The sequence below is a fragment of the Suncus etruscus genome, chromosome 6, assembly GCF_024139225.1.
Source record: "Suncus etruscus isolate mSunEtr1 chromosome 6, mSunEtr1.pri.cur, whole genome shotgun sequence".
Lineage (NCBI taxonomy): Eukaryota > Metazoa > Chordata > Mammalia > Eulipotyphla > Soricidae > Suncus > Suncus etruscus.
In genome coordinates this window covers 39,905,384-39,928,998 of record NC_064853.1, presented here as the reverse complement: position 1 = coordinate 39,928,998, position 23,615 = coordinate 39,905,384, and the positions used below count along the sequence as shown (strand labels likewise).

Sequence of the window (23,615 nt, the reverse complement as noted above, 5' to 3'; positions counted from 1 at the left end):
GGCTCCACAATCTTTTTTATTAGGGAGGGGAGTCCAGTGTCCCGTGCTTCCCCCTTCCTTCACCCACCCAAGCAGTATTCAGGGGCTATTTCTGGCTCTGTGCTCAGATGTGACCTCTGGTGGTACTCAGAAACCAAACCATATAGGGTGCCAGAAATTGAGCCCCATGGGTCCCATCCAAGGGATGTCCAATGCCCTGCCCATTATACTATCTCTCTGTCCCCTGGGTGCTATCATTTGTAGTGCAGAAGACAGGAGGGTGCTAAACAAACCCCAGGAGATGTGAGGTTCCAACCACCCTCCCTGGTACCCTCGTCTCACCAGGGTTGCCACACTCCATGGTGCCGTTGGCAGCAGTGGAGCCCTCTGGGCAGGCAAGGTAGCAGCGACCCTTGTGCAGAAACAGGCTTTCCCTGCACTTCGTGCAGAAGTTGTGGCTGAAGCATGCCTCGCAGTGTTCAATCTTGCACTCTGAGGAGAGGACCAGATTGGGGCGGGGGTGTGTGTGTGTGTGTGTCTCTGGCTTAGCCTGAAATGGGGTCCCCTTTATTCGTACACCCCAAAGGCAGGGCCACCAGGACCTAGAGGAGATAAGTTCCCAGGAGGCTTGGGAGGGAGGGCCAGGCAGCCAGGTTTGAGGCCTGTTTGAGATTGCATGCTCCTGGCCCTGGAATCTGCCCTGAACAAGTTTCAGAGGAGAATGTACAGACCTTGAGGCTCACTTAGCCTGAGAGAACCCAGAGTTAGCATCTCCATCCCACCCCAGGGGCCACAGCTTCAGAGGGAGAAGAACATGGACTCTTTCCTCATTGCTTGGCATCTGCAACCCCCAAAGCCCTAGTTCTGCTCCTGTCAGGGCAGAGAGAAGCATGCTGAAGGAGCAGGGAGCAATCCCAGGGCAAATTCCTCTCCCAGTGCAAGGTCAAGTTCCAGGAAGCACCTTGGTTGGACTCCTGGGTCCCTCCCTACTCCACTCCCGGCAGCTCCCTCCCTAGAGCTAGCAAGGCAGCTCTTGCACAATCCCCCTTCCCAGTGTGGGTGACTTCCTCCCAGTCCCTGGCACCTGAAAGCTGGGCTGCCAGCATCCCAAGAGCTCCCGCAGTCAGAAATTCCCAATCCCAAGTAGACCCCAAGGTCCTTCCTTTGTGCTTCCCAGCTCCCCATCCAGTCTGTGCCTCTGGCTTCTCAGTGCACCGCCGCCAAAACACACACCCAAACCCTGGCTCTGATTTGGCTGTAGATGAAATTCACAGAGAGCAGTTACTAGAGTGCCAGACACTGGGGCCTTTACCTCTGCCCTCACCACAATACGGGGGGCTGCAGCCTAGCACCTTGTCTCAAACAGGAGATGACATGCCCAAAGTCATGCAGTTGGCAGAGAACAGAGCTCAAAGTAGAACCCATGTGGGTGGATCTTTGGTCAGTCTTGTTCCCTCCCTTCGATACTGCTCTCCGCAGTTACAGGGGGCCCACCACTGTCTTCCCAAAGGCCCAGCTGACAGACAAATGAGGTTCCCTTCTGAACAAAGGGGAGCACCAGCACTGTCCCCTGAGAATATGTGTGTGTGTGTGAGCGTATGTTGGTGGATGTGTGTGGTTGTGTGAATGTGTGTTTGCAAGTGTGCGTGTTGTGAGTGCAGATGTGTTTGTGAAAGATTTTGGGCCTCACTTGGTGATGCTCAGGGGTTACTCCTGGCTATGCGCTCAGAAATCACTCCTGGCTTAGTAGACCATATGGGACACTAGGGAATCGAACCGCAGTCCATACGAGGCTAGCGCAGGTAAGGCAGATGCCTTACTGTGTGTACCACCACTCTGGCCCCAAATGAGTATATTTTATTTGCAAGTGTGTGCATGTATATTATGAGTTTGTGAGTAATTGTGTGTGAATGTGTGTTTGTAAGTATGCATGTTGTGAATGTGTATATGTTTGTCTTTTTTTGCAAGTGTGTATTTGTGTGTTGTGAGCTTGTGACTGTATGAGTGTATTCACCACATGTCCCCCAGTATGGTGCAGCTAAGGCAGGACAAGTGGCCTGGAGTCCCTGGGACCATAGCTGAAGAGCTGAGTGAGAAAATCAGGTGAGGAGAAGGGGACGGGGACTGAAGGGGAGAGAGCTCACTTTCCCTGCAGCCTGTGGAGCCCCCGGGTCACTCAGCTGCATGATGAGTGGTGTTGTATGGTTCAGAACCAACTAACTTGTGGCTGCAGCACCACGAAGGGGAAGAAGGACCCAGATGGGGACAGAAGACACAGATGATGGAGTGGGTTGGACAGTATCAGGAGGTGAGGGAGGAGCTGTAGCAGGGCTTGGGCATTGGGGTGGCCTCCTCTCAGCTCTTGGGCTTGGCAAAGCTGGGGACATGGTGAAGGAGGAATCAAAGTTCTGGAGAGTGATACTCAGAGATGGGGGGATCCACGGTCAAGGCTGACCGTAAGCCTCCTCCTACCCCCTGCTCAGTGCCCCACTACCCTTATCCATACCCAGGCCTTAGTGCCCATCACCAGTCCTGCCACCACTCACTGATGCACTTGTTCATGTCGGGGTTGCGGGCATCGAAGTAACCGGGAGGGCAGGAGGGCAGGCAGACGCCCACCTGGCGGATGTCGTTCCTCTCCAGCAGGATGAAGAGCTTGGGTGAGCACTTCAGACAGCCGTTGACTTCGGAGCAGAGCTCACAGCCTTTGGCGCAGGCCTGGCTCCCCTCGGCACTGACTGCAATGGGGACAAGTAAGAGGAGTTTGGGGGTAAGTCCTCCTCCTTGCCCAGCCCCCCACAGGGCAGGAAGAGAGGAGACAGGATTTGCCTTGCAGAATGGATATACTTTTGGTTTGTTTTGTGTTGTTTGTTGTATGTTTTGGGGGGCACACCCATTGACACTCAGGGATTACTCCTGGCTATGTGCTCAGAAATCACTCCTGGCTTGGGGGACCATATAAGACGCTGGGGGATCAAACCGCAGTCCATCCTAGTCTAATGCTTGCAAGGCAGATGCCTTATAGCTTGCACCATGGCTTTGGCCCCTGGATGTACTTTTGGAAAAGCACAAATCATGCTGGCAGTCATCTTCAGGGCTGGTTTAGAAACCTCATCTGTCTCCAGGAAGTCTCTGGATGACCAAGCAAGAGCACCCAACTATCTTTGCTGAGGCCCTAGTAAACTCACTTTTTGAGTCTGTCTCACCTCCTGCACCTCTACACACACTAGAGAGAAGCTTTTGTTGCCGTGTCTCCTAAAATGCCCTCCTCTATTCCTCCCAGGAAGAAGTTCAGCCTGACTCATGGAAGGAAGGCGTGTGTGTGTGTGTGTGTGTGTGTGTGTGTGTGTGTGTGTGTGTGTGTGTGTGTGTCGGGTCCTCCCAAGCAGTGTTTGGGTTCTGGTGGTGCTCCTCAGAACAGTCAGGTATGTGCAGACCTGATGAGTGCTCAGGACCAGTAGAGCCATCCCTAGCAGTGGTTGGGGGACTGTACAATGCTGGGTATCAAACTCAGACCCTCCATGTGCCAGGCATGTATTCCAGCTGTTGACCTACTTTTCTAATCCAGGATTTGTTTTCCTCTGTTTGGGAACCACACCAGGTGGTACTCAGAGATACTCTTTGAGGTTCTTGAGCACAGAGCCAGGAGTAGCAACTAAGCACCTCGCACTGATTGGGGTGCCAAGCGGTGCTCTGGGATTAAGTCTAGGGCCCCAACACACAAAACATATGTGTAGCCCTTTGAGCTCTCTCCCCAGGCTGGTATTTTTCTTTTTAATTCTTTTTTTTTTTTTTTGGGTTACACCCGGCATTGATCAGGGGTTACTCCTGGCTGTCTGCTCAGAAATAGCTCCTGGCAGACACGGGGGACCATATGGGACACCGGGATTCGAACCAACCACCTTTGATCCTGGATTGGCTGCTTGCAAGGCAAACACCGCTGTGCCCTCTCCGGGCCCTCTTTTTAATTCTTAAGCTTTTTAAAACATTTTTTATTATGTTCTTTTCGGAGGGATAGTGATAATACTTTATATGCTTATGGCCTCCTATTGGCTCTGTGCTAAAGAATTGCTCCTGGCAGTGCTGGGGGTTCAACCTGGGTCAGCTGCATGCAAGTCAAGCATCTTCTAAGTTGTGTTATTTGTCTGGTCCCAAGAAAGTGTTAAGGATGATAGGGATAATAGGTTAAATTGCCTGAGACAAAGTCACTACTGAGAGACAGGAAGACGAATAACTTAGTCTAGAAAAGTGGTCTTTACCAGAAAGGAATTTGTTCCCCAAGGAACAGGGCTACAGACAGTTCTGATGGTCTCACTAAGGAGGCTGCACTTGCATCTAGATAGAAGCCAGGGACACTACTCTGTCATGCTCAGGGCAATGCCAAGTTAAAGACCTGGTTCCTGTGTCAATACTGTTGAGACACAGTAACCTGGCTTCAAGCCATCTTTAAAAGCAGTGTCATCTCCAGCTCCCAGTCTCAGATCCTGGACCTCCTTCCCTCAACTCCTCAGCTCACAGTCTGAACTCTAGGGCTGTTGGCACAAAGGTATCTGGCCTGTGTAGGGGAGCTGATCTTTTGGTGGTGCACAAACATCCCCCAGAAGACATATGCTGATCAAAAATAAAAGAATGGGGCCAGAGTGATAGATAGCACAGCAAGTAGGGTATTTGTCTTGCATGTGGCTGACCTGAGTTTGATCCCAGTATCCCATATGGTCCCCCTTGCCTTCCAGGAGTGATTTCTGAAGCAGAGCCAGGAGTAACCCCTGAATGCTTCTGGGTGTGGAGAGAGATGAGAGGAGAGGAGAGGAGAGGAGGAGGAGAGGAGAAAAGGAGGAGAGGAGAGGAGGAGGAGAGGAGAGGAGGAGGAGAGGAGGAGAAGAGGGGAGAAGAGGAGAGGAGAGGAGAGGAGGAGGAGAGGAGAGGAGAGGAGGAGGAGAGGAGAGGAGAGGAGAGAAGAGAGGAGGAGGAGAGGAGAGGAGAGGAGAGGAGAGGAGGAGGAGAGGAGAGGAGAGGGGGAGGAGAGGAGAGGAGAGGAGGAGGAGAGGAGGAGGAGAGGAGAGGAGAGGAGAGAAGAGAGGGGGAGGGGAGGAGAGGAGAGGAGAGGAGAGAAGAGAGGAGGAGAGGAGGAGGAGGAGAGGAGAGGAGAGGAGGAGGAGAGGAGAGGAGAGGAGAGGAGGTGGAGAGGAGGAGGGGAGGAGAGGAGAGGAGAGAAGATAGGAGGAGAGGAGAGGAGAGGGTCGTAGGAGGGGAGGAGAGGAGAGGAGAGAAGAGAGGAGGAGGAGAGGAGGAGGAGAGGAGAGGAGAGAAGAGAGGAGGAGGAGAGGAGAGGAGGAGAGGAGAGGAAAGAAGGAGAGGAGGAGAAGAGAGGAGGAGAGGAGGAGAGGAGAGTAGAGGAGAGGAGCGGATAGAAGGAGAGGAGAGGAGAGAGGAGGAGGAGAGGAGGAGGAGAGGAGAGGAGAGGAGAGGAGGAGGAGAGGAGAGGAGAGGAGAGGAGGACGAGAGGAGAGGAGAGGAGGAGAGGAGAGGAGGAGAGCATAGGAGAGGAGAGGAGAGAAGGAGAGGAGGAGAGGAGAGGAGGAGAGGAGAGGAGAGGAGAGGAGAGGAGAGGAGAGGAGAGGAGAGGAGAGGAGAGGAGAGGAGAGGAGAGGAGAAAGGAATCACAAAAGTTTCCTGATATTAGAAATTTGTCTAGTAGGAAGGAGACAAGAGGCCCTCAGAGCAGGGGCCCGGAAGTGTGAAGCCAGTCAGGAGGGTGCATTTTATCTGGGCCTCATGAGGGCTGAGGGTGAAATATAAGGCATCTGTTCCTGGTCTTTTCTTTGGGGGTGTGGGGGGGTGGTAGTAATGATCCTGGTAAGATGCTCAAGGGAGCATGAAGAGCTGAGTAGGAAACCCAGAAACCCTGTGCATAAAACAGACTCTCCAGCCTTTGGCGCCACCTCCCTGGCTCCTTGAAGGATCTTTTATATCATCTGAGGGACTTGGATAAGATCCTGCCAGAGAGCAGGTCCCACAGGGCTCCTGTGCGTCACTACATCAATCATCACTAATTTCAAACCAGATTTTTGTTGTGCAAGAAAGTGGAGTTGCAACCATTATGTGAAGACTTTATAAAAACAGTGCCAGTTTTACTGAAGAAAAACCTGGTGTGATGATTATGTGGTGGTGATGTTGAGGCAGAGAAATATAGACTTCCTTGGAAAAGAATTTCCCAATATGTACATAGCCTCAAGTAGACTGGAACCCTTAGTTGGAGGGACTAGACTGGTCTCTTCATGGCAGGGTTTCATGTACCTTAGTTCTGTTTCCAGGCAGGGTGGCAGTGTAAGATGGGGCAGGGGAAGAAGCAGTCCTTATATTTAGCCACAGAGCCTGTAGTTTGCAGTGTCTTGAGTATTTTGGTCAGAGCTGACCCTTTCTTGAGAAGAATTGGGGGAAATGGTTGGCAAGTTTCAGGTGGACCAAGGGATGGCCCAACTCTCATGCCAGAAAGTTTGCCTGGAGTACCACAAGGGGACCAGAAACAAGAGAACCTTTAGAAGGAAGTAACTGGGTCATCCAGGAAAACCATGAGGAAGCCATGGAATGCTATTCTACAGAGATGAGAGCTTCGGGAACCCACAGTGTGGCCACCACAGGAAGCCACTAGGGGTCAGTGGGAGTTGGAGACTGACCAGACTCCAGGAGGACAGAGGGGATGGTCACTTTTGAAGCCAGTGTCTTGAGCTGTGAGAGGAGAGAGGAGAGGTGAGAGGAACCTCCCTCTCAGGAGGGAGCAGGCACTGGGAACTGAAAACAGCTGCAGGTCACAACAGAGGTAGCAGCTGGGGCCGGGGTGTCAAGATCAGAGTCAACTGGGTTCAGGTCAGTCCCCAGCCTGGGACTCTGGACCAGACACTGCAGCTTGTGTGCCTCCTCCCTCTCCACTCCTCCACTCCCCTGAGCCTGTCTCTGAAAAGGAGGGAGGATGGTGGCTCTGTTAGGGCTGCTGGGGAGCAGCAGGGGTGACCCCTGGTTTCTGAGCAGGGAATGAGCAGGAGAAAGGCAGAGAGAATTGGTAAATGAGCAACAGAGAGACAATAACAACAAAGTCATCACAAACAACATCTTGCTACTTGCTACATGCAAGCTCTCTGGGCTTCACTCATGACCCATGAAATAGGTCCTGGCATTTCCTTCCTTCCTTCCTTCCTTCCTTCCTTCCTTCCTTCCTTCCTTCCTTCCTTCCTTCCTTCCTTCCTTTCTTCCTTCCTTCCTTCCTTCTTTCCTTCCTTCCTTCCTTCCTTCCTTTCTTCCTTCCTTCCTTCCTTCTTTCCTTCCTTCCTTCCTTCCTCTTTTCTTCCCCTTCCTTCCTCTTTCCTTCCCCTTCCTTCCTTCCTCTGTCCTTCCCCTTCCTTCCTTCCTTCCTTCCTTCCTTCCTTCCTTCCTTCCTCTTTTATTCCTTCCTTCCCTTCCCTTCCTTCCTTCCTTCCTTCCTCTTTCCTTCCTTTCTTCCTCTTTCCTTCCCCTTCCTTCCTCTTTCCTTCCTTCCTTCCTTCCCCTTCCTTCCTTCCTTCCTTCCTTCCTTCCTTCCTTCTTCCTTCCTTCCTTCCTTCCTTCTTTCTTTCTTTCTTTCTTTCTTTCTTTCTTTCTTTCTTCCTTCCTTCCTTCCTTCCTTCCTTCCTTCCTTCCTTCTTTCTTTCTTTCTTTCTTTCTTTCTTTCTTTCTTTCTTTCTTTCTTTCTCTTTCTCTCCCTCCCTCCCTCCCTCCCTTCTTCCCTCCCTCCCTCCCTCCCTCCCTCTCTCCGTCCCTCCCTCCCTTCCTTCCGTCCGTCCTTCCTTTCTTTCTTTCTTTCTTTCTTTCTTTCTTTCTTTCTTTCTTTCTTTCTTTCTTTCTTTCTTTCTTTCTTTCTTTCTTTCTTTCTTTCTTTCTTTCTCTTTCTCTCCCTCCCTCCCTCCCTTCTTCCCTCCCTCCCTCCCTCCCTCCCTCCTTCCTTCCTTCCTTCCTTCCTTCCTTCCTTCCTTCCTTCCTTCCTTCCTTCCTTCCTTCCTTCCTTCCTTCCTTCCTTCCTTCCTTCCTTCCTTTCTTCCACCACATCCAGGAATGCTCAGAGCTTACTCCTGGCTCTATGCTCAGGGGTAACTCCTAGAAGTGCTCAAGGGACTGGATGTGGTGCCAGGAATTGACTTGGGTTGGCCACATGCAAGGCAAGTATAGCCTACCTGCTATACTATCACTACAGCCCTTTTTTTGGGGTGGGGAGCACACCTGGTATTTGGGCCTTGTTCCTGACAGTGCTTTGGAGACACATGGTTCTGGGGATTTAAACCAGGCCTCCTGTATGCAAAAGCCATGCTCAGTCTATTTAGTGATGTCTAGTATCACTTTCCTAATGTGCGTTTTTTCAGAATAGGAAGTTGGGGAGTTGTACCAGGCTTGTCACCCAGTGTGGGGTCAGGCAGGGGGAACAGGTGTGAGAACAAACTGGGCAGAAGAGAAGGTGACTTGAATTAGATCCTAGATTAAGTCCCATTAGTGCTGGGTTGGTGGGATGGGAGTGATGCCTAACAATGCTCAGGGCTACCAGGATCATAACCAATAATGCAGAGAGGGTGAAGGTCTTGTTTATGGGATCAAACTCAGGGCCTGAAATATGCTAAGCAGGAGTTCTACCACTTGGTTCCTCCCCAAGCCTCTCAGGCCGTAATAGTAGAGTCCCTTTCAGAACCACAGTGCTCCACCTATGGGTAATCCCCATATCAGTCTTCTCATCTGTTCCTTCATTACCCTTCTCATTAAGGACAGATTTGCAAACAGCCTTAGGGTTTTCCTCCACTGGGCCAGAGCAATAGCACAGTGGTAGGGCATTTGCCTTGCATATGCCAACCCTAGATGGACTCTAGTTCGATTCCCGGCATCCCATATGGTCCCTTGAGCCTGCCAGAAGTGATTTCTGAACACAAAGCCAGGAGTAACCCCCGAGTACCACCGAGTGTGACCCAAACCCTCCCTGCAAAAGAAACCTGCCTCCTGCTCATCGAGCAGTAGATCTCCATGTACACTTTTCTTTTTTGTCACACTGTACAGTGCTCAGAAAGTACTTCTGGCTCTGTACTCAGAGGTTCACTCCTGGCAGGCTTAGGGGATCATATGGGGTGTTGGGGATCAAATCCAGGTGGATTGTATGCAAGGCAAGTGCCCTACCTGCTGTACTATTGCTCTGGCCCTCATTAACTCCTTTCTTATCTCTCTGACCCTCCTACATGTGGGTATGCATTTTCCTTCCAAGCAGTCCGTGGCTTGCCAGGGAAAGCTAGCATTCTGGGAATCTGAAATAAGTTGGGGTGGAACAAGTGGGTGGACATGAAGCTGGAGGGAAAGCGGGGCCAGAGAAAGTCCTGAACCTGCATGAGGAAGTCAGGTTAAAGAGCTAGAGGACTGGCCAGGGGCTTTCACGCAGGGCACCAGTGGAGTTCCGTGTCAGCCTCCCTTAAATGTGAGTAGAGTGTTGCAGAGAGAGCAGAACTAGAGGCAGGGAAACTCTCAAGGGTCAAGCGATGTTACTGACTGCTGAGGAGTCCAAGAAGTTGGCACATAGGAGAGGCAGGAGGCACCCAGACTCTGGTGATAGATGGGACAAGTGCGAGTGGGACACAGGGCCAGTACCGGCTAGAAAGTGGCTGATGGCATCTCACCAGAAGGCAGAGTAGGAGAAACAGGTAGTGGTAGTGTTTGGAAGACTAGTTGTTAACTTGTGGGTGTGTTGGCATTGTGGTTTCTAGGGGAAGGTTCTCGAGGGTCTGAAACTCAGGGAAAACCTGGGGTGGAGATGGAGACATTGAGCCCTTAAAAAGAAAACAACTTTGGAATAGGTAGAGGGCAAGGTGGGCAGGGAATGGGGAGAGAAATCAGACACTCTGGAGAGGGCCCAGGCCAGAAGCACATTCACCTGCAGAAGCAGTCACCTGCAGCAGAAAAGCTAAGAAGAGGGCAAGTAGGCAAGCATGTGCAGGATTCCTGGTGGGGTTTGGAGCGGAGGGCAGTGCTGTTTTATTCAAACACCTGGAGGGTGAGGGGAAGGCACAGGAGGGTACTGGTGATGCTGGGAGAATTGTGGGTGAGAAAAGTGCTCCAGGCAGAAGTCAAGCAACTGGAGCAGAGGGTGGGGCTGCCTCCCAGTTCAAGATTTGCCTTCAATTAACAAGCTGAGGGGGTCTGAGAGATGGCTCAGTGGGCTGAGCACAGCTAGATGGGCATGCAGGAGAGTTCTACCCCGCACTGCCCATGGTCCTCCAAACACCCAGGACAGAGTGGGGAGCAGCCTCTGAGCACTGCCAGGTGTAACCCACCTCCACCGTCAAATAATAAGAAAGGAGAAACTGAGGAAGAAGGACTCACAAAGGGCACAAAGGAAACATTGCAGAGGTTGGGAGGGATGTGGAGGGAGAGGGAAGGGGCCAGAACTGGGAGCTCTAGAGTGAATAAATTCTTTGGACTTGCTAAGTACATCAGAGAAAGGTAGTTTAGGTGAGAGGTGAGCAAAAGAGAGAAAATAAAAGGAGTGATTGGAGAGACAGAGTGGAGGGACAGCAGGAGTGAATAGGCTGGAAGGTCTTCTTTTCAGGGTCTGATGCAGAGTTCCAGACTCCAATGAGACAACAGAACATGCACTAAGGGTTTGGAGATTCAGAGGAGGAAACAGCCCAGAAAGAAGGGAGGTGTGGAGAGATGAAAACACAGGAGGCTCAGCACCCAGAAAGGGAATATGATGATACAGTCATGAAGACCCTTCCAGGGGAAAGGGAGTCAGGCTGAACAATGCACAGTGGCGAGGTGTGTGTGTGTGTGTGTGTGTGTGTGTGTGTGTGTGTGTGTGTGTGTGTGTTAGGTGGGGTGGTGGAATGGTGGAGTGGTGGGGTATCTGACAGGACAAGCCTGTGCAGAGGCTCAGTGGCATCTCCTGTCCTAAGAATCCACCATGTAGGAAATCAGGCTTCATTTCACTAGAAAGGACAGGGATGGCAGAGGGTTTGTGAGGGTTGTGGACCAGTCTTAGTATGAAAGGCTTCTTCCTACTCCTTGCCATCATAGGTGGGAAGGAGAGTGCAGAGGTGATGGCTGGTAAGATTGTTGTCTGGAAACAGAGGCTACGTGGACTTGAGGTAGGGGAATTCTCAAGAGGGGACAGTACCTCCCTCCAAATCTCATCACAGGCCCCCCAATCATGGAGCTCAGCTGTGCCCCACCATCCTGCCTCTCAGCTGTTCCTGTGAAGTCCTGTTCCTTTCTCAGGTCTGACCCCTGACAGTGGCTTGCCATCTCCAGATGTCTCATCTCCAGGAATCTTTCTAGTTTGAAAGCTCTAATTATGTCACATTTAGGCCTAAAACCAACAGAGTAAACTTTGTCCATAGAATCAAGATCCCACTCCTCCACCTGGTCTAAAGAGCTTCCATGACAGGTACTGGGGAACTGACTTTGAGCGATAAAGCATATAGCTAGCATCTTGTGAAGCCCTGATTCCATTTCCAGCCCTACATCATCCCTAAGGTACCCTACGAGTAGTGCCTGCTGGCTCCATCTTGAACAAGACTCAGTCAGGCAGCCACAAACCTGAGCTCTAAATCATCAGAAAACATCACTGGACTGATCACTGCTTAGATGGTTTATACAACTGATCTCATCCACCTCATCTCTCAGTACTACCTTCTGAAGCAATATGGAACCAAGTTTTTGTTTGCTTTATAGGGCTACACCTGGTGGTGCTCAGGTGTTACTCCTGGCGCTCTTTGCTCAATGATCCCTTTTTGAGGGCTCAGAGGACCATATGGGCTATTGGGGATTGAGGCCAGGTCCGAGATATGCAAGGCAATACCCACTGTATTACTGTTCTGGCTCCAATATAGAACCATTTTTGAGTTTCAGACAGCCAGGCTATTTCACAGTATTGTGTTTTGCTTAGGTTGATCATTCTGTCTGGGAAACACAACTCCTCTTGAATCTGATCCTTCAAGTGTCATGATAAAAGCCAAAATGGCTGGAAGTCTCTCCTGTTCTTGTCTCCCAGCAATGTGTAGATGAAGTTGTTCCTGTGTCTTTAGTACTTGAATCTATCAAAGGAGATATCCCCTGTGTCATATCAATTCCCATACCTCTGTAACTTTTTAGGGTAGAGCCTGACTTTTTTCTGAATGGAAACCCAGCAAGGGTCTTTCAGGAGAAGAAAGATAGGCTCCTCCAGAATGAAGAGCTGAAGGTTGATGAGTGAGCCCTGCCTGGCACTGATATTCACCCACTGACATCTGTGTATTCTCAGCCCCAGGATGCCTCTGTGAGTCCTACCTTGAGGGCTGTTAGGCTTTTATTTAGTTTGAGTCTGATTTGAGGCCACATCCTTTGGAACTCTGGGATTCTCTGAGTCAATCTCAGTGGTTCTCAGGGCACCATGTGATACTGGGGATGAAACCTGGGCCTCCCTTGTCTCATGCGAAGCTTGTGCTTAGGTTTCTTTTGTAATAGCCAGATAGGAACAGATCAGCTTCAATAAAAACCTGAGAGCTCCTCAGAACTTAGAAACCATTTCTCCAGGGGCCAGAGAGCTAGCACAGTGGTAGGGCATTTGCCTTGCACGTGGACAACTCATGACAGATGGTGGTTCAATTTCTGGCATCCAATATGGTCCCCAGAGCCTACCAGGGGTGATTTCTGAGTGCAGAGCCAGGAGTAATCCCTGAGAGTTACCAGGTATGACCCAAAAAACAAAAGAGGGGCTGGAGAGATAGCATGGAGGTAGGGCATTTGCCTTGCATGCAGAAGGACGGTGCTTCAAATCTTGGCATCCCATATGATCCCTGAGCCTACCAGGAGCAATTTCTGAGTGTGAGCACTGCCAGGTATAATCCCCCCCCCCCAAAAAAAAACACCCAAAAACCAAAAGAAATAAAACATTTCTCCGACACTTCAAGCAAGCTGCACTCTGTTTTCTGAACTAATCTTATCTGCCTCCTCCCAGTTCCATACCTTTGGACATCTGGCCCAGGTTCCCTATAGGAGCTACTTTTGCCTCATTTTCCCCTATAACAAAATTTCCCATGGGGCTGGAGCAACAGTACAGCAGTAAGGTGTTTGCCTTGCATGCTGCCAACCCTGGATCGATTCTCGGTTCAATTCCCAGCATCACATATGGTTCCCTAATCCTTCCAGGAGCAATTTCTGAGTGCAGAGCCAGGAGTAACCCCTGAGCGCTGCTGGGAATGCTCCAAAAAGTAATAATAATAATAAAAAAAAACAGCGTTTCTTGCACCAGTTTATTTTTGTTTGTTTGATTTGGGGGAATTCTGTAGGATTGTGCCTGGTGATGATCAAAGCTTACTACTAGAGGTGATTAGGGACCATATAGAGTGCCAGAGATTGAACCAGAACTTGCTACATACAAAACAAGTGTCTTACTCACTTGTACTATATCCTATACCATGCAGAGACAATCACCCAGACCCCAAGATCACATATTTTGTCCTTTGGTTACATCTGGCCATACTAAGAGATTCTGTGCTTAGGGAAGGGGTGCTCCCAGAGGTACTGGGGGACCATGCAGTGCTGGAAATTGAATTTGAGCCTTCCACTTGCAAAGCATGAGTTCAACCTATTGAATGATTTCTTTGATCCAAGACCAGATGTTTCTGGACTCAAAACTGGGGTGTGGCTCTGGGTCAGAGCCTGACACTGGGAAGATGATCTACATGTAGTCATAAGATGTAGTCTTGGGGCCAGGAAGGTGGCGCTAGAGGTAAGGTGTCTACCTTGCAAGCGCTAGCATAGGACGGACCACGGTTCGATCCCCCGGCATCCCATATGGTCCCCCCAAGCCAGGGGCAATTTCTGAGCGCATAGCCAGGAGTAACCCCTGAGCGTCAAACGGGTGTGACCCAAAAACAAAAAAACAAAAACAAAAAGATGTAGTCTTGAGGTTCATCTCTCAGCAGCTGTCCCTCCATTGGGAAAGGAACCAGGGAAGACACTCCCAAGCAACTTGCTCCTTTTCTGTCCTTCCCATTTCAGACATTGTGGGACAAAATGGTCCTCAGTGCTTCTAGAAAAATCCATGCATCATGGTCTATTCAGAGCTTAAGACATGAGGGCTTTGTAGTATATTTATATTAAGTCTACCTTACCGTATATCTATACAATGACATGTTAAACCCACCTTCCTTCTTTAACTCCTCCCTCCCTCCCTCTCTCTCTTCTTTCCTTCCTTCCTTCCTTCCTTCCGTCCTTCCTTTCTTTTACTTTTTTCCCTTTTTGCTCACTCTGTGGTGCTCAGGGGGCTGCTCCTTTACTCAGTGCTCCTTGTGGTGCTCAGAAAGTCACATACTGCCCTCAACTCACAGCTCATGCATACAACACATGCGCTCCAGTTCTACCTGGATTCATAAAAATCCAGTCTCTTTGGCCCCCAATAAGTTCTGTGTTTTTTTGGGGGGGTTGCTTGTTTGTTTTTGTGGTTTGGGGGATTAAAATCAAGACCGTGCATGCAAGGCAAGTGCTCTATCATTGAGCCTCATCCCTTGCCTCCGTTCCAATACTGCCTGCATGTTCTTAGGCTTTGTTCATCTTTCCCTCTTTATTAGCCTCAGTTTTCCCATCGACATCATGGCAGGATTTACTTAAAAGCACTGAATACCTCTCATTCCTTGATAGGCTGCAAGAAATGACATCAAAAGGAAGGAAACATCTTGAATTGGAAAGGTGGAGCTTTTCTTTTTGTCTGTAGGGTTAAAAAAAAAGTGGACAGGCTTGTGACCCATGGGCTCTCATCCGATGGTCCTGCCCCATGATTTGGGCAGGGATGGCTGTGACCAACCAGCAGACTGGGTAGAGTTCCTGATCCAAGAGGTTGAGGGCAGCACTGAGCTTCCAAGGAAAGAAATAACCCCTGACTGCTGTCAGTGAGGGGGGACCATGCACCCCAGGGCAGGGCGCCCGAGAAACGTCTCCATGGCTACCATACAAAGCTGGTGTTATGTCAAAGGGCAGAATTCATAGACCAGCCCTTCACAAGAGCGGGGTTAATTTAGAAAGCAAAGTCCACAAAGGGGAAGAAAGACTAAATCATCCACAGAGCAGGTAATCTCAACAAATTCATCCCCACACTGGATAATCCACCACCACCACCACTGAGGCCTCCACACAGCTGCAAGAAACAAAATAAAAAATCTGCCCCGTCCTCTATCCCAGAACGAAAAACCCGGAAGGGCCCCCTCCCACTCCCCCCCCCTCCAGCCCCAACCCATTACTCACTCCGCCTCTGCCTCTTCCCCTTGATCCCCCGGCTACCCTCGGAGGAGAGATGCATCCAGCTCAGAACCAGGGCGGCCACACACAGCCCAAGCCGCATAGTCACTGGCCAGCTCCAGGCCCCTGGGAGGAGGGGTGGTCTTGGGGGCGCTAGACAGGCAGGTGCAGAGGTCCTGTTAGAGCTTCCGGAGCTGGGGCAGCAGCAGAAGGCCCAGGCCTGGGTTGTCTCCCAAATCCACCATAATCAACTGGGGAGAGGGGGAATGTGAAGAATCCCCGTTTCCATCAGCCAAAGAACTTTCTTCAAAGATGCCTCAGGGAGTCACATGGAAGGTCTCTTGATCACTTTATCCAAGATACCTCCAAACACAAATCTGTTAGGAAAGAGAAAGAAGAATGAATTTACTGCCATGAGCCATTCCGCCAATCTATACCTTCAACCATCTCTGCCCAAGAGATTGTATGCAGAAGATTTGAGTGTTTTGATGTGAGTGGAGTAAATGGGAAAACTGAGACCATACCCAGCAATGCTCAAGGCACTATTTCTGATTCTCTGCTCCAGAAGAAGTTGGTTGTGCTCACCAGACTATATGTAGAGCCAGAGACTCGGCCAAAGGGGCTATATGTTAATTGGCAGGTGCCACCTACCCTCTCTCTCTGGCCCAGATATTACAAAGCACCCACCTGGCATTTCTGTAGATATGGTGCTTTTTCTGTCTTGCAGACTTATCTCCCAAGTAGTCAGAATATGATGATGAACATTCTCAGCAAATTGGGGTCCCTGGGAACTTGCCAGCCGAACCCTGCCCAAAGTTGGTCTGTTCTAGCCAGAAGTTCTTCAGCTCTAAGCTATACCTCATGTTGTAGTACTAAGGGGTCTTCTCTGTGCTTCTGACTGACCCTGACTTTTTCTGTCACCCAAGAATGTTCTACCTGCCCTAGAACTAGAGCAGTCCCCCCCACACACACACACACACACACACACACACACACGCTGGCTGGCCATGTGTGGCCCTTTCGGCTGCTGGGAGGAAAGGAAGTAAGGCTTCCTCTGGCTACAGAAACTCTGACACAGCAGGCCCTGCGGGCCTGGCCTTTGTAAGAGAATAAAAGAGGCAGCAACAGGGCCTTGGTCAGAGACACAGAGAATGGGGCTAATCCCCCTGCCCAGCAAGAGCTAGGGCTCTGGACCCACTGACTGCGGTGATGGGGGCAGGGGAGCTGGGCCTTCAGAGCAAAGACACCTTTGCTTCCCACTCCTGGCATCACACACTTTGTATCAGCTCCCACCACAGAGCCTGCCATTGGGACATCTCCATCTCTCTCCTCCATCTCATGCGAGGCTGCGAACCAGGAAGCGGTGCTTCAGTACCAAGAGCTTTGCAGATGCCTTCTCCACTGGTTAGATAGATGCCTTGGACAAGTCATGGATCTCAGTTTCCTCATCTCTAAAATGGGGATGCACATGTCTGGTTCACAGTCCTGCTTGGAGCCTGTGGAGGAGGACACTAAAGTACTATTGAGGAGGTGCCTCTCCAGCCCTACCCTAATTCTTTCCTCCTTGGCCTCTTCACTGGGAGGCCCCAGTAAAGCCCACCTGCTTGGGAGATAAATCATTATCCCCAGGGGGAGTTCGGCACCTCCCTCCCCGCCTCTCCCACCAGCTTTGAAGGCCAGACACACTCAAGTGGTTAAGCTGCCTTGGGAAGTGTTTACACGAGGCTGACGAATCCCACCTGGTGCTGTGACTCGAGCCAGCAGAGATGCCCCCAGCCAACCCCCAATGCCAGCCCCTCTGTGCCCCTCCAGCACTCCCTGCCTGACCTGCCAAACCTTCCCAGCCCCCACTGCATGCTTCCACTACCCTGAGATTATCAGTTCAGGGTCTGCAGCCCCAAGCAGACGATCTCAGAGTTTGGCTGTGTAGAGCATGAAACTCAAAGGCATAAACTTCAGAGTTCCCACCGTTAAAGGCATAAACGTTCCCACTGCCTGGCTTCGAAGGTTGGCTCTGCTACTTATTAGCTGTTACCATGGCCCGTTACCACTAGCTGCTCCCAGCCTCTGTTTCTCTCTCTGCAAGAGGGCAGTGTTTTGATTTCAATAGCTTAAATGAGTGAATCCACCAAACTGTTTAGAAGGGTGTCTGGCACACTGTGACAACTCCATCATACTTGTTGCATTTCCTCTGACTAAGACTTGGTTATGTGTCTACATTCCAATGATCAACAAAAAGCCAGGAAACGGTTTTTGTGTCCCCCGCATACTGACCTTAATATGAGCCCTGTTTTGCAATTTCCATATTTGCTTTTGTGTTTATGGTTGATTGCCTTTCATCAAAGTGATCACTCAAAGTGAGAGGGTTCACCTTTCCTGTGGCCTTGTGGCATTTCTCAAAGTGAGGTTCCAGGACATCCCTTCCCTCTCCTCTCCCAGATATAGCCTCAGGGTACACTGTATGAGTCTTTAAATTTGAGAAACACTGGTGATGGGCAAGACCAGAATAGCCCGGGTGCTAAACCCTAGGTCTGTAAGACTTTGGTCTCATCTCTGATAGTCTCCCTGAGTTCTTGGAGGGAAGAAGTTTCCACCTGCACATCTCTGACCATCCCCATAATCCCATTCTCCCCCCACCCCGACCCCACAGAGGAAATCTGGCACATCCAGGCAGCACTTAGTAAAGTGTCTCTTCCATCCTCTCCAACCAGCTTCTGCCCCTGCTTATTTCCCAGCTCTTAGCTTTGGGTTTGGCTCTTGCCAGCAAGACTCTCCCTGCCCACTCCCATCCCAAACACTCTCTGGGCCAGAAAAGAGGCAGGAGAATCCTGATGTGAATCTCACTGTAGGGAGGAACTCTGGATGGGCAGAATCTCAAGCATGTAGGAAAAAATACTTACAGGATCAAGCCTGAAAGGGAGCTAAGGGTTCCTTGTACCAAGGGAGCAAGAATAAGTCAGAGGAGAATGGGAGGTAAAGGGCTGAGCTGAGAGCTCAAGGAAGCCAGTGATAGCGCAGAGGATTCTCAAGAAATATTCTCAAGAAATATTCTCAGAAATAGTGGCACCAGACAGCTAGATCTTTTGGTATGTTAAAGAGAACTTGAAAATTCAGGATTTCATTGAGATACGAGCAAACCCAGGACTCGGAGCACTTGGATTCCTGTCCCTAGAGCTGCTTAACACCACCACCACCACCACCTCTACAGACAGACATATATACCCAGGAGAGGACTGATGTATTAGGTATATTTAAAGTGGCCACCTCAATATCATTTCTGCTAGTTCCTCTGTCTGCTTTCCTTTACCCCTCGGGCTAAATGGCACCTTTGCATTCGTTATTTGAGTCCTTCAATCTGCACAGGCTGAGCCAGGAGTGGGAAGGGCTGGCAGCCACCAGATCGCAAGCATCTGTGGGGGTAAGGAAGGCATTTTCTCTCTGCCAAAGGAGGGGTGAGTATGCACCCTGGTCCCATGCGAAGCCCTCACCACTCAAGGAGAAAAATAGAATCATTCCCCAGTTTCCTGGCAGCGCCAGGCAAAGATCCTTGGGGCTACGTGCCTCAACCAGGCAAAGACCCTTTGGGGTCAGGGGCCTCATCAGCGAGCCCGGGTGAGGAGAGCGGGGCAAGGGGCGGGCAGCCAAAGGCAGCTAAGACCCACGACCCTACAGAGGTGAGGAAGGGGCTGTCTGAGGGGACAGAGAAGCTGTGGGGGAAACCGGGCAGGGCAAGAGCTTGGGAAGGGGGGCAGCGTGGGGGTCTGGGCCTGAGGGTGGGGGGTGTCTCCGTTCCTTCCTCCCAGCCTTCGGAGACGGGAATAACGTTCACTCTTTTTTTGCTTGCAATCTCAGGATAAATTGGTCCTTCGTCCGGACCGGATGCAAGCCCCCAAAATGTAAACCATTTCTACGATTTCTCATTAGCCCTCCCGGAGACCTGCGACCGGTGGGAAGTTTGGGTCTCCAAGAGGGCTGGCGCGTGGGGTGGGGAGGACTAAAGAATTGCGGGAAGCGGGGTGGGAGGTGAGATCCAGTAATTGTCAGCCCACCGCACAAGGGTGAGCTTTTCCGTCCGAGCTGAGCCTCTCCCCCACCCCCCCCAGCACCCAGGGGTACGGGCAAAGACGCCTCACTTGGTGCCATCAACGCGCAGCGCGCAAATCCTTCTTCCCTTCCCTCAGGCCCCGGGAGACACAACAGGTGCAGGGAGATGACAGGGGACATTGAAGGTCCCCCCAGCCTGCACCCCCAGCGCCAAGTCGAAACTCCAACTCGGTGGGCTGCACAGGAACCCCCCTGACCCTCTCCTAAGTACTCGCCCTGGGAGTGCTCGCTGGAAGCCGGGGAGCCCTGGAGAGCGGAGCGCAGGACTCACTTCTCCACGACCAACGCTGGACTCCGAGCCCACCCGGTGCCAGACCCGTGCCAGACACCGCAAACCCCGCAGGCACCTAGTCTGTGGTCCTGGGCGCCGCACAAGCAGCCTGCCACGTCGGATCCCCCCCAGCCTGGGCTGCGGGGTCTTTCGTTGGGGGAGTGTGTGGAAGTTGGGGATGGGGGGTTCGGGCCCCGGAGCGTCAGCGGGAAATCTAGAACACCTCGTGAGGGTGCTCCCGGGGGTGGGGGGTGTACTGAGAAGTCGAAGGCAAGCGATGTCAGGCCCGGGGAAGGGGTTGCAAAGACAGGGCTGGCGGTCCAAGAGATGCGCTCCTCCACCCTTGCTCCTGGTGACTGCAGATCGTCCCAAATCCCGAGTTCTGACGGGAGGGCCGGTGTGCGCAGATGGGGGGCGAAAGGGGCGACAGGCAAGACTCGGAGGGAGGGTTTGCACTCACCTTGGCGCTGCCAGCCTCGGCGGGGCAGACTCCGGAGGGGCGAGGGTGCGGCCAGCTCACCCCCTGGCTGCAGGCAGCACTGTCCCGGGCGCCCGGCTGGCCCGCGCTCCGCCCGCAGTTCCCCCAGTTGCTCAATCTGCCCGCGCGCGACTCACGCCCTCCGGGACAAGCAGCAGCCCCACCCGGCTCAGCGGTCCCAGCGGGGCCTGTCCGTCCGTCCGTCCGTCCGCTCCGGCTCTACCCCCTGCGCTCGGAGCTCTCCGTCCCCGCCGGGAGCCGAGCCAGTGCTCCGCTCGCCCGCTCGCACGAGGGAGGGAATCCCCCACTTCGCAGTCCCACCCCCACGCCGGCCCCCCTTCCCGGGATCCGCAGCAAAAAACGGACTGGAGCTCCAGGCCCGGGAGTCCGACCCCCCCCCCCTCCCGCACGCACTGACCCTCGGCTGGGCTTGCCCAAGTCTCCTGGGTCTCGCAGGGTTGGCGGCCGCACAGACCCTCCGCGCTGGCCCGCACCCTCTGGCACCCGCCGGCACTTGGGGACTTTTGCACAGCTAGAGCACACGCTGGTCTTCCACGCATCTCCGGTCCCAATTGGGGCCCCTAGCTCTTGGAGTTGAGGAGCCTCAGTTTCCCCCACCAGGACCTTGCAAAGTGACAAGAATCAGGGTCCACCGGGGCAGGACCGCTCTCTTCACCTCAGGGTCCACTCTAAGGAGCATCTTCTCAATTCAGAGTCAACAAGATCCCCGGGGTGCTGGAGCGATAGTTGGAGCCTCTTCCTACTCCCCCCACCCATGCCATACTTTGCACGGAAGAGTCCCAGGTTAAATCCCTGGTACCATATACCCCCCCCCCCCACCATCACCTCTTTCTCAGCTGGAGTCACTCACTACCCCACTCCCAGCACGAAGTGGGAGGCAGCCCAGATCACCACGGGGTGTGGTTCCCCCTCAGTTAAATAAATAAGGTCCCTGGCATCCAGGTAAAGCTACCTCCAAATCTTGGGTTGGGTGTGTGAGAGTGAAGAAGACCTTGGAGGAAAATCTGCATTCCAGCCCAATCTGCTCCAACACTTACTATGTCACGAAATTGCCTGAATCTCCGGATTCTTATCCGTTTGAGGGTTCAGTGAAATGAAGATGCAGCTGCCTGGTCCAGGTGAAGCCTCTTTTGGAGTATGTGGGGGCTAACATACCTGAGGCATGCCATAGAAGGGAGGAAGGAAGACGGTCCACTGTCACTCTGCATAGTTTCAGATTGATTCCAGAAAAGTCTCCAAAGCTGTTGTTAGGAGGCGCTAAGTTAGAGCAGAAAAGCTGGACTGATGGGAGTGGGGAGGAGTAGATAGGGGAAATCAAGGCAGGGGGTGCAGTTTCCTTTCTGAAGGGGTAGGGGTTGGTGAGGGCTGACTCTTGGAGAAAAGGCATAGAGTCTTTTCCAACAGAAGGATCCCCTGTAGCAGGGAGGGTGGGGAGAGAGAGAAAGAGGAAAGAGAGAGAGGGAGGGAGGCAGAAAGAGAGAGGAAAGAGAGAGGGAGAGGAAAGAGAGAGGAACGAGAGAAATGAGTGAGAAAGAGAGAGAGGAGCAACTGGGTCCAAATACCCAGTGTCTGGGCACACTCAACCAGTGCTGTGCCAAGTCTGCAGAAGGCACACAGCCACTTCCCAGTAGGTCCTGGATCTCTCTCTCTCCCTCCCTCTCTCTCTCTCTCTCTCTCTCTCTCTCTCTCTCTCTCTCTCTCTCTCTCTCTCTCTCTCTCTCTCTCTCTCTCACACACACACACACACACACACACACCCTGCTTTTGCCTTCCCTACAGGCCCTGGGCCCTGCGCTGTGCCTAATCAAACAGCTCCAAATGCCGAAAACTCAATGTTTATTTTATTTTATTTTTTTACACACTTGCATAACTCCCTGACAAGCCACGCCAAACATTGGGCTTTTTGTTTGGTTTTATTTTGTTGCATTTGGTGGGAGGGAAGGAGAGAGAGGGGGAGAGAGAGAGCGAGAGAGAGCGAGAGAGAGCAAGAGAGAGAGCGAGAGAGCGAGAGAGAGAGAGAGAGAGAGAGAGAGAGAGAGAGAGAGAGAGAGAGAGATTCACACAGATCCTACAACCCTAGAAGACTTCTTGATCAATCAATAGGCTGGCGTTCCTGCTTGAGGTAAATCTGTGGAAGTGGGGGGGCTTTGCTGCTAGGCTTAGGAATGAGTGAGAAAAAGAATGCCACCTGGGTCAGCAATGATATGAATTAGAACCATGTGATAAAAATGGATGCTTTTTTGTGTGCATTTTCTGTGTACATTAAATCAAGCTCTGCATGCTGAGCACATATTGGTATCTATCTATAAAATCATCCTTCTCTCTCCCTCCCTTTCTTTCCTTTTTCTCCATTTCTCTCCCACTTCCTTTTTTGGGGGACGGAGGCACACCTGGCAGTGCCCAGGGGTTACTCCTGGATCTGTATTTAGGGGTGTTTCCAGTGTTGTTCAGTGCCTGGGATTGAACTTAGGTCTTCTGCTCTCCAACCCACTTCATTGACCCTCCAGCCCCTTTATTTTTCTCTTATATAAGTGTGATTTCTAATCTGTGGGGATGGCAAATACATTGCTTAGAGACAAAATGAGTGTGCCATACTGCCCTAACAGTGAATCCTGTCTGGGAATCCCTTTCTCTCTCTCTCTTTTCTCTTGACATCTTCCAAACTGTCTTCATGACTTGTCACTCTGCTATCTATCAGTCAGTCTCCCGACTTGTACATCACACATCACCAGGCTGTGAGAAGTCATCTGTCTAGCTGAACCATGAGCCTCTTCAGGGTAGATGCTAACAGATTACTCCTTTGGCCATGGGGGAGCTGAATCCCCAGAAGCCCAATATTATGCTTTGTGTAGCTACTGCATGCTCACTCAGATGAGGCAGCAACTCACTATCCCTATTTACTCAACCTCAGTCATTAGTCTCCTCAGTACACCACAGGTCAGGGCTATAACTCCCAGAAATGAGTCTTAAACTTTAAGCCCTCCTTTACCAAGTAAGGACTCTCCTACCACATTGCTGCGACTGGTATGTCTTCAGTTGCAAGTCATCGAAGACCAATTTAAAAGCGTTCTGACAGGTAGATGGTTTAATACATCTTATATTGAGAAGAGCAGAGGTAGGAATGGTCTAGCAGTTCAGAAATCGCATTGAAATCATTCCCATATTTTCATTCTATCACCCTCAGTATATTAAGAGTGTCCTCATAATTACAAGGTGGCTACAGAAAGTCTAGTCATTTCATTTTCACCAAAATAGCATCAAAGTATTTTTAAAAAAAATTAAGAATTTTGGAGGGAGGAGAGGAGGGTTTGGACCACATCCTAGAGAGCTCAGGGACTATCCCTGGCTTTGTGCCCACACAGGTACCATATATGGTACCAGGCATACAAACAAGGTCAACCACATGGAAGGCAAGTATCTTAATGTCTTTAATATATTTCACATCCTTAACTGGCATTTAAAAATAATTCAAATGGTAAATTTTATTAT

The 23,615-nt window shown here is 51.3% G+C and overlaps 2 protein-coding genes across 2 annotated transcripts in view; one reads left to right on the top strand and one right to left on the bottom strand.

The window, feature by feature from the left end:
- The window catches only part of RSPO1 (R-spondin 1), a 34,348-nt gene extending 18,993 nt beyond the window's left edge, over positions 1–15,355 (bottom strand). The window contains exons 1-3 of the mRNA XM_049775528.1: positions 15,259–15,355; positions 2,526–2,717; positions 322–471 (exon numbers count right to left, since the gene is read on the bottom strand). Of these exons, the coding sequence (XP_049631485.1) occupies positions 322–471; positions 2,526–2,717; positions 15,259–15,355 (439 nt within the window). The remainder of the gene's footprint in view (positions 1–321; positions 472–2,525; positions 2,718–15,258) is intronic.
- Positions 15,356–20,034: 4,679 nt separating this feature from the next.
- LOC126011718 (translation initiation factor IF-2-like) lies at positions 20,035–20,703 on the top strand. Its single transcript, XM_049775527.1, has one exon. The coding sequence runs from the start codon at positions 20,035–20,037 to the stop codon at positions 20,701–20,703; it is 669 nt and encodes a 222-aa protein (XP_049631484.1).
- Positions 20,704–23,615: the final 2,912 nt, after the last annotated feature.

What these genes read in the sequence shown, in the direction of transcription:
- LOC126011718 (XM_049775527.1), top strand. Translation starts at nt 20,035, where the DNA reads ATGGGGGGCGAAAGGGGCGACAGGCAAGACTCGGAGGGAGGGTTTGCA.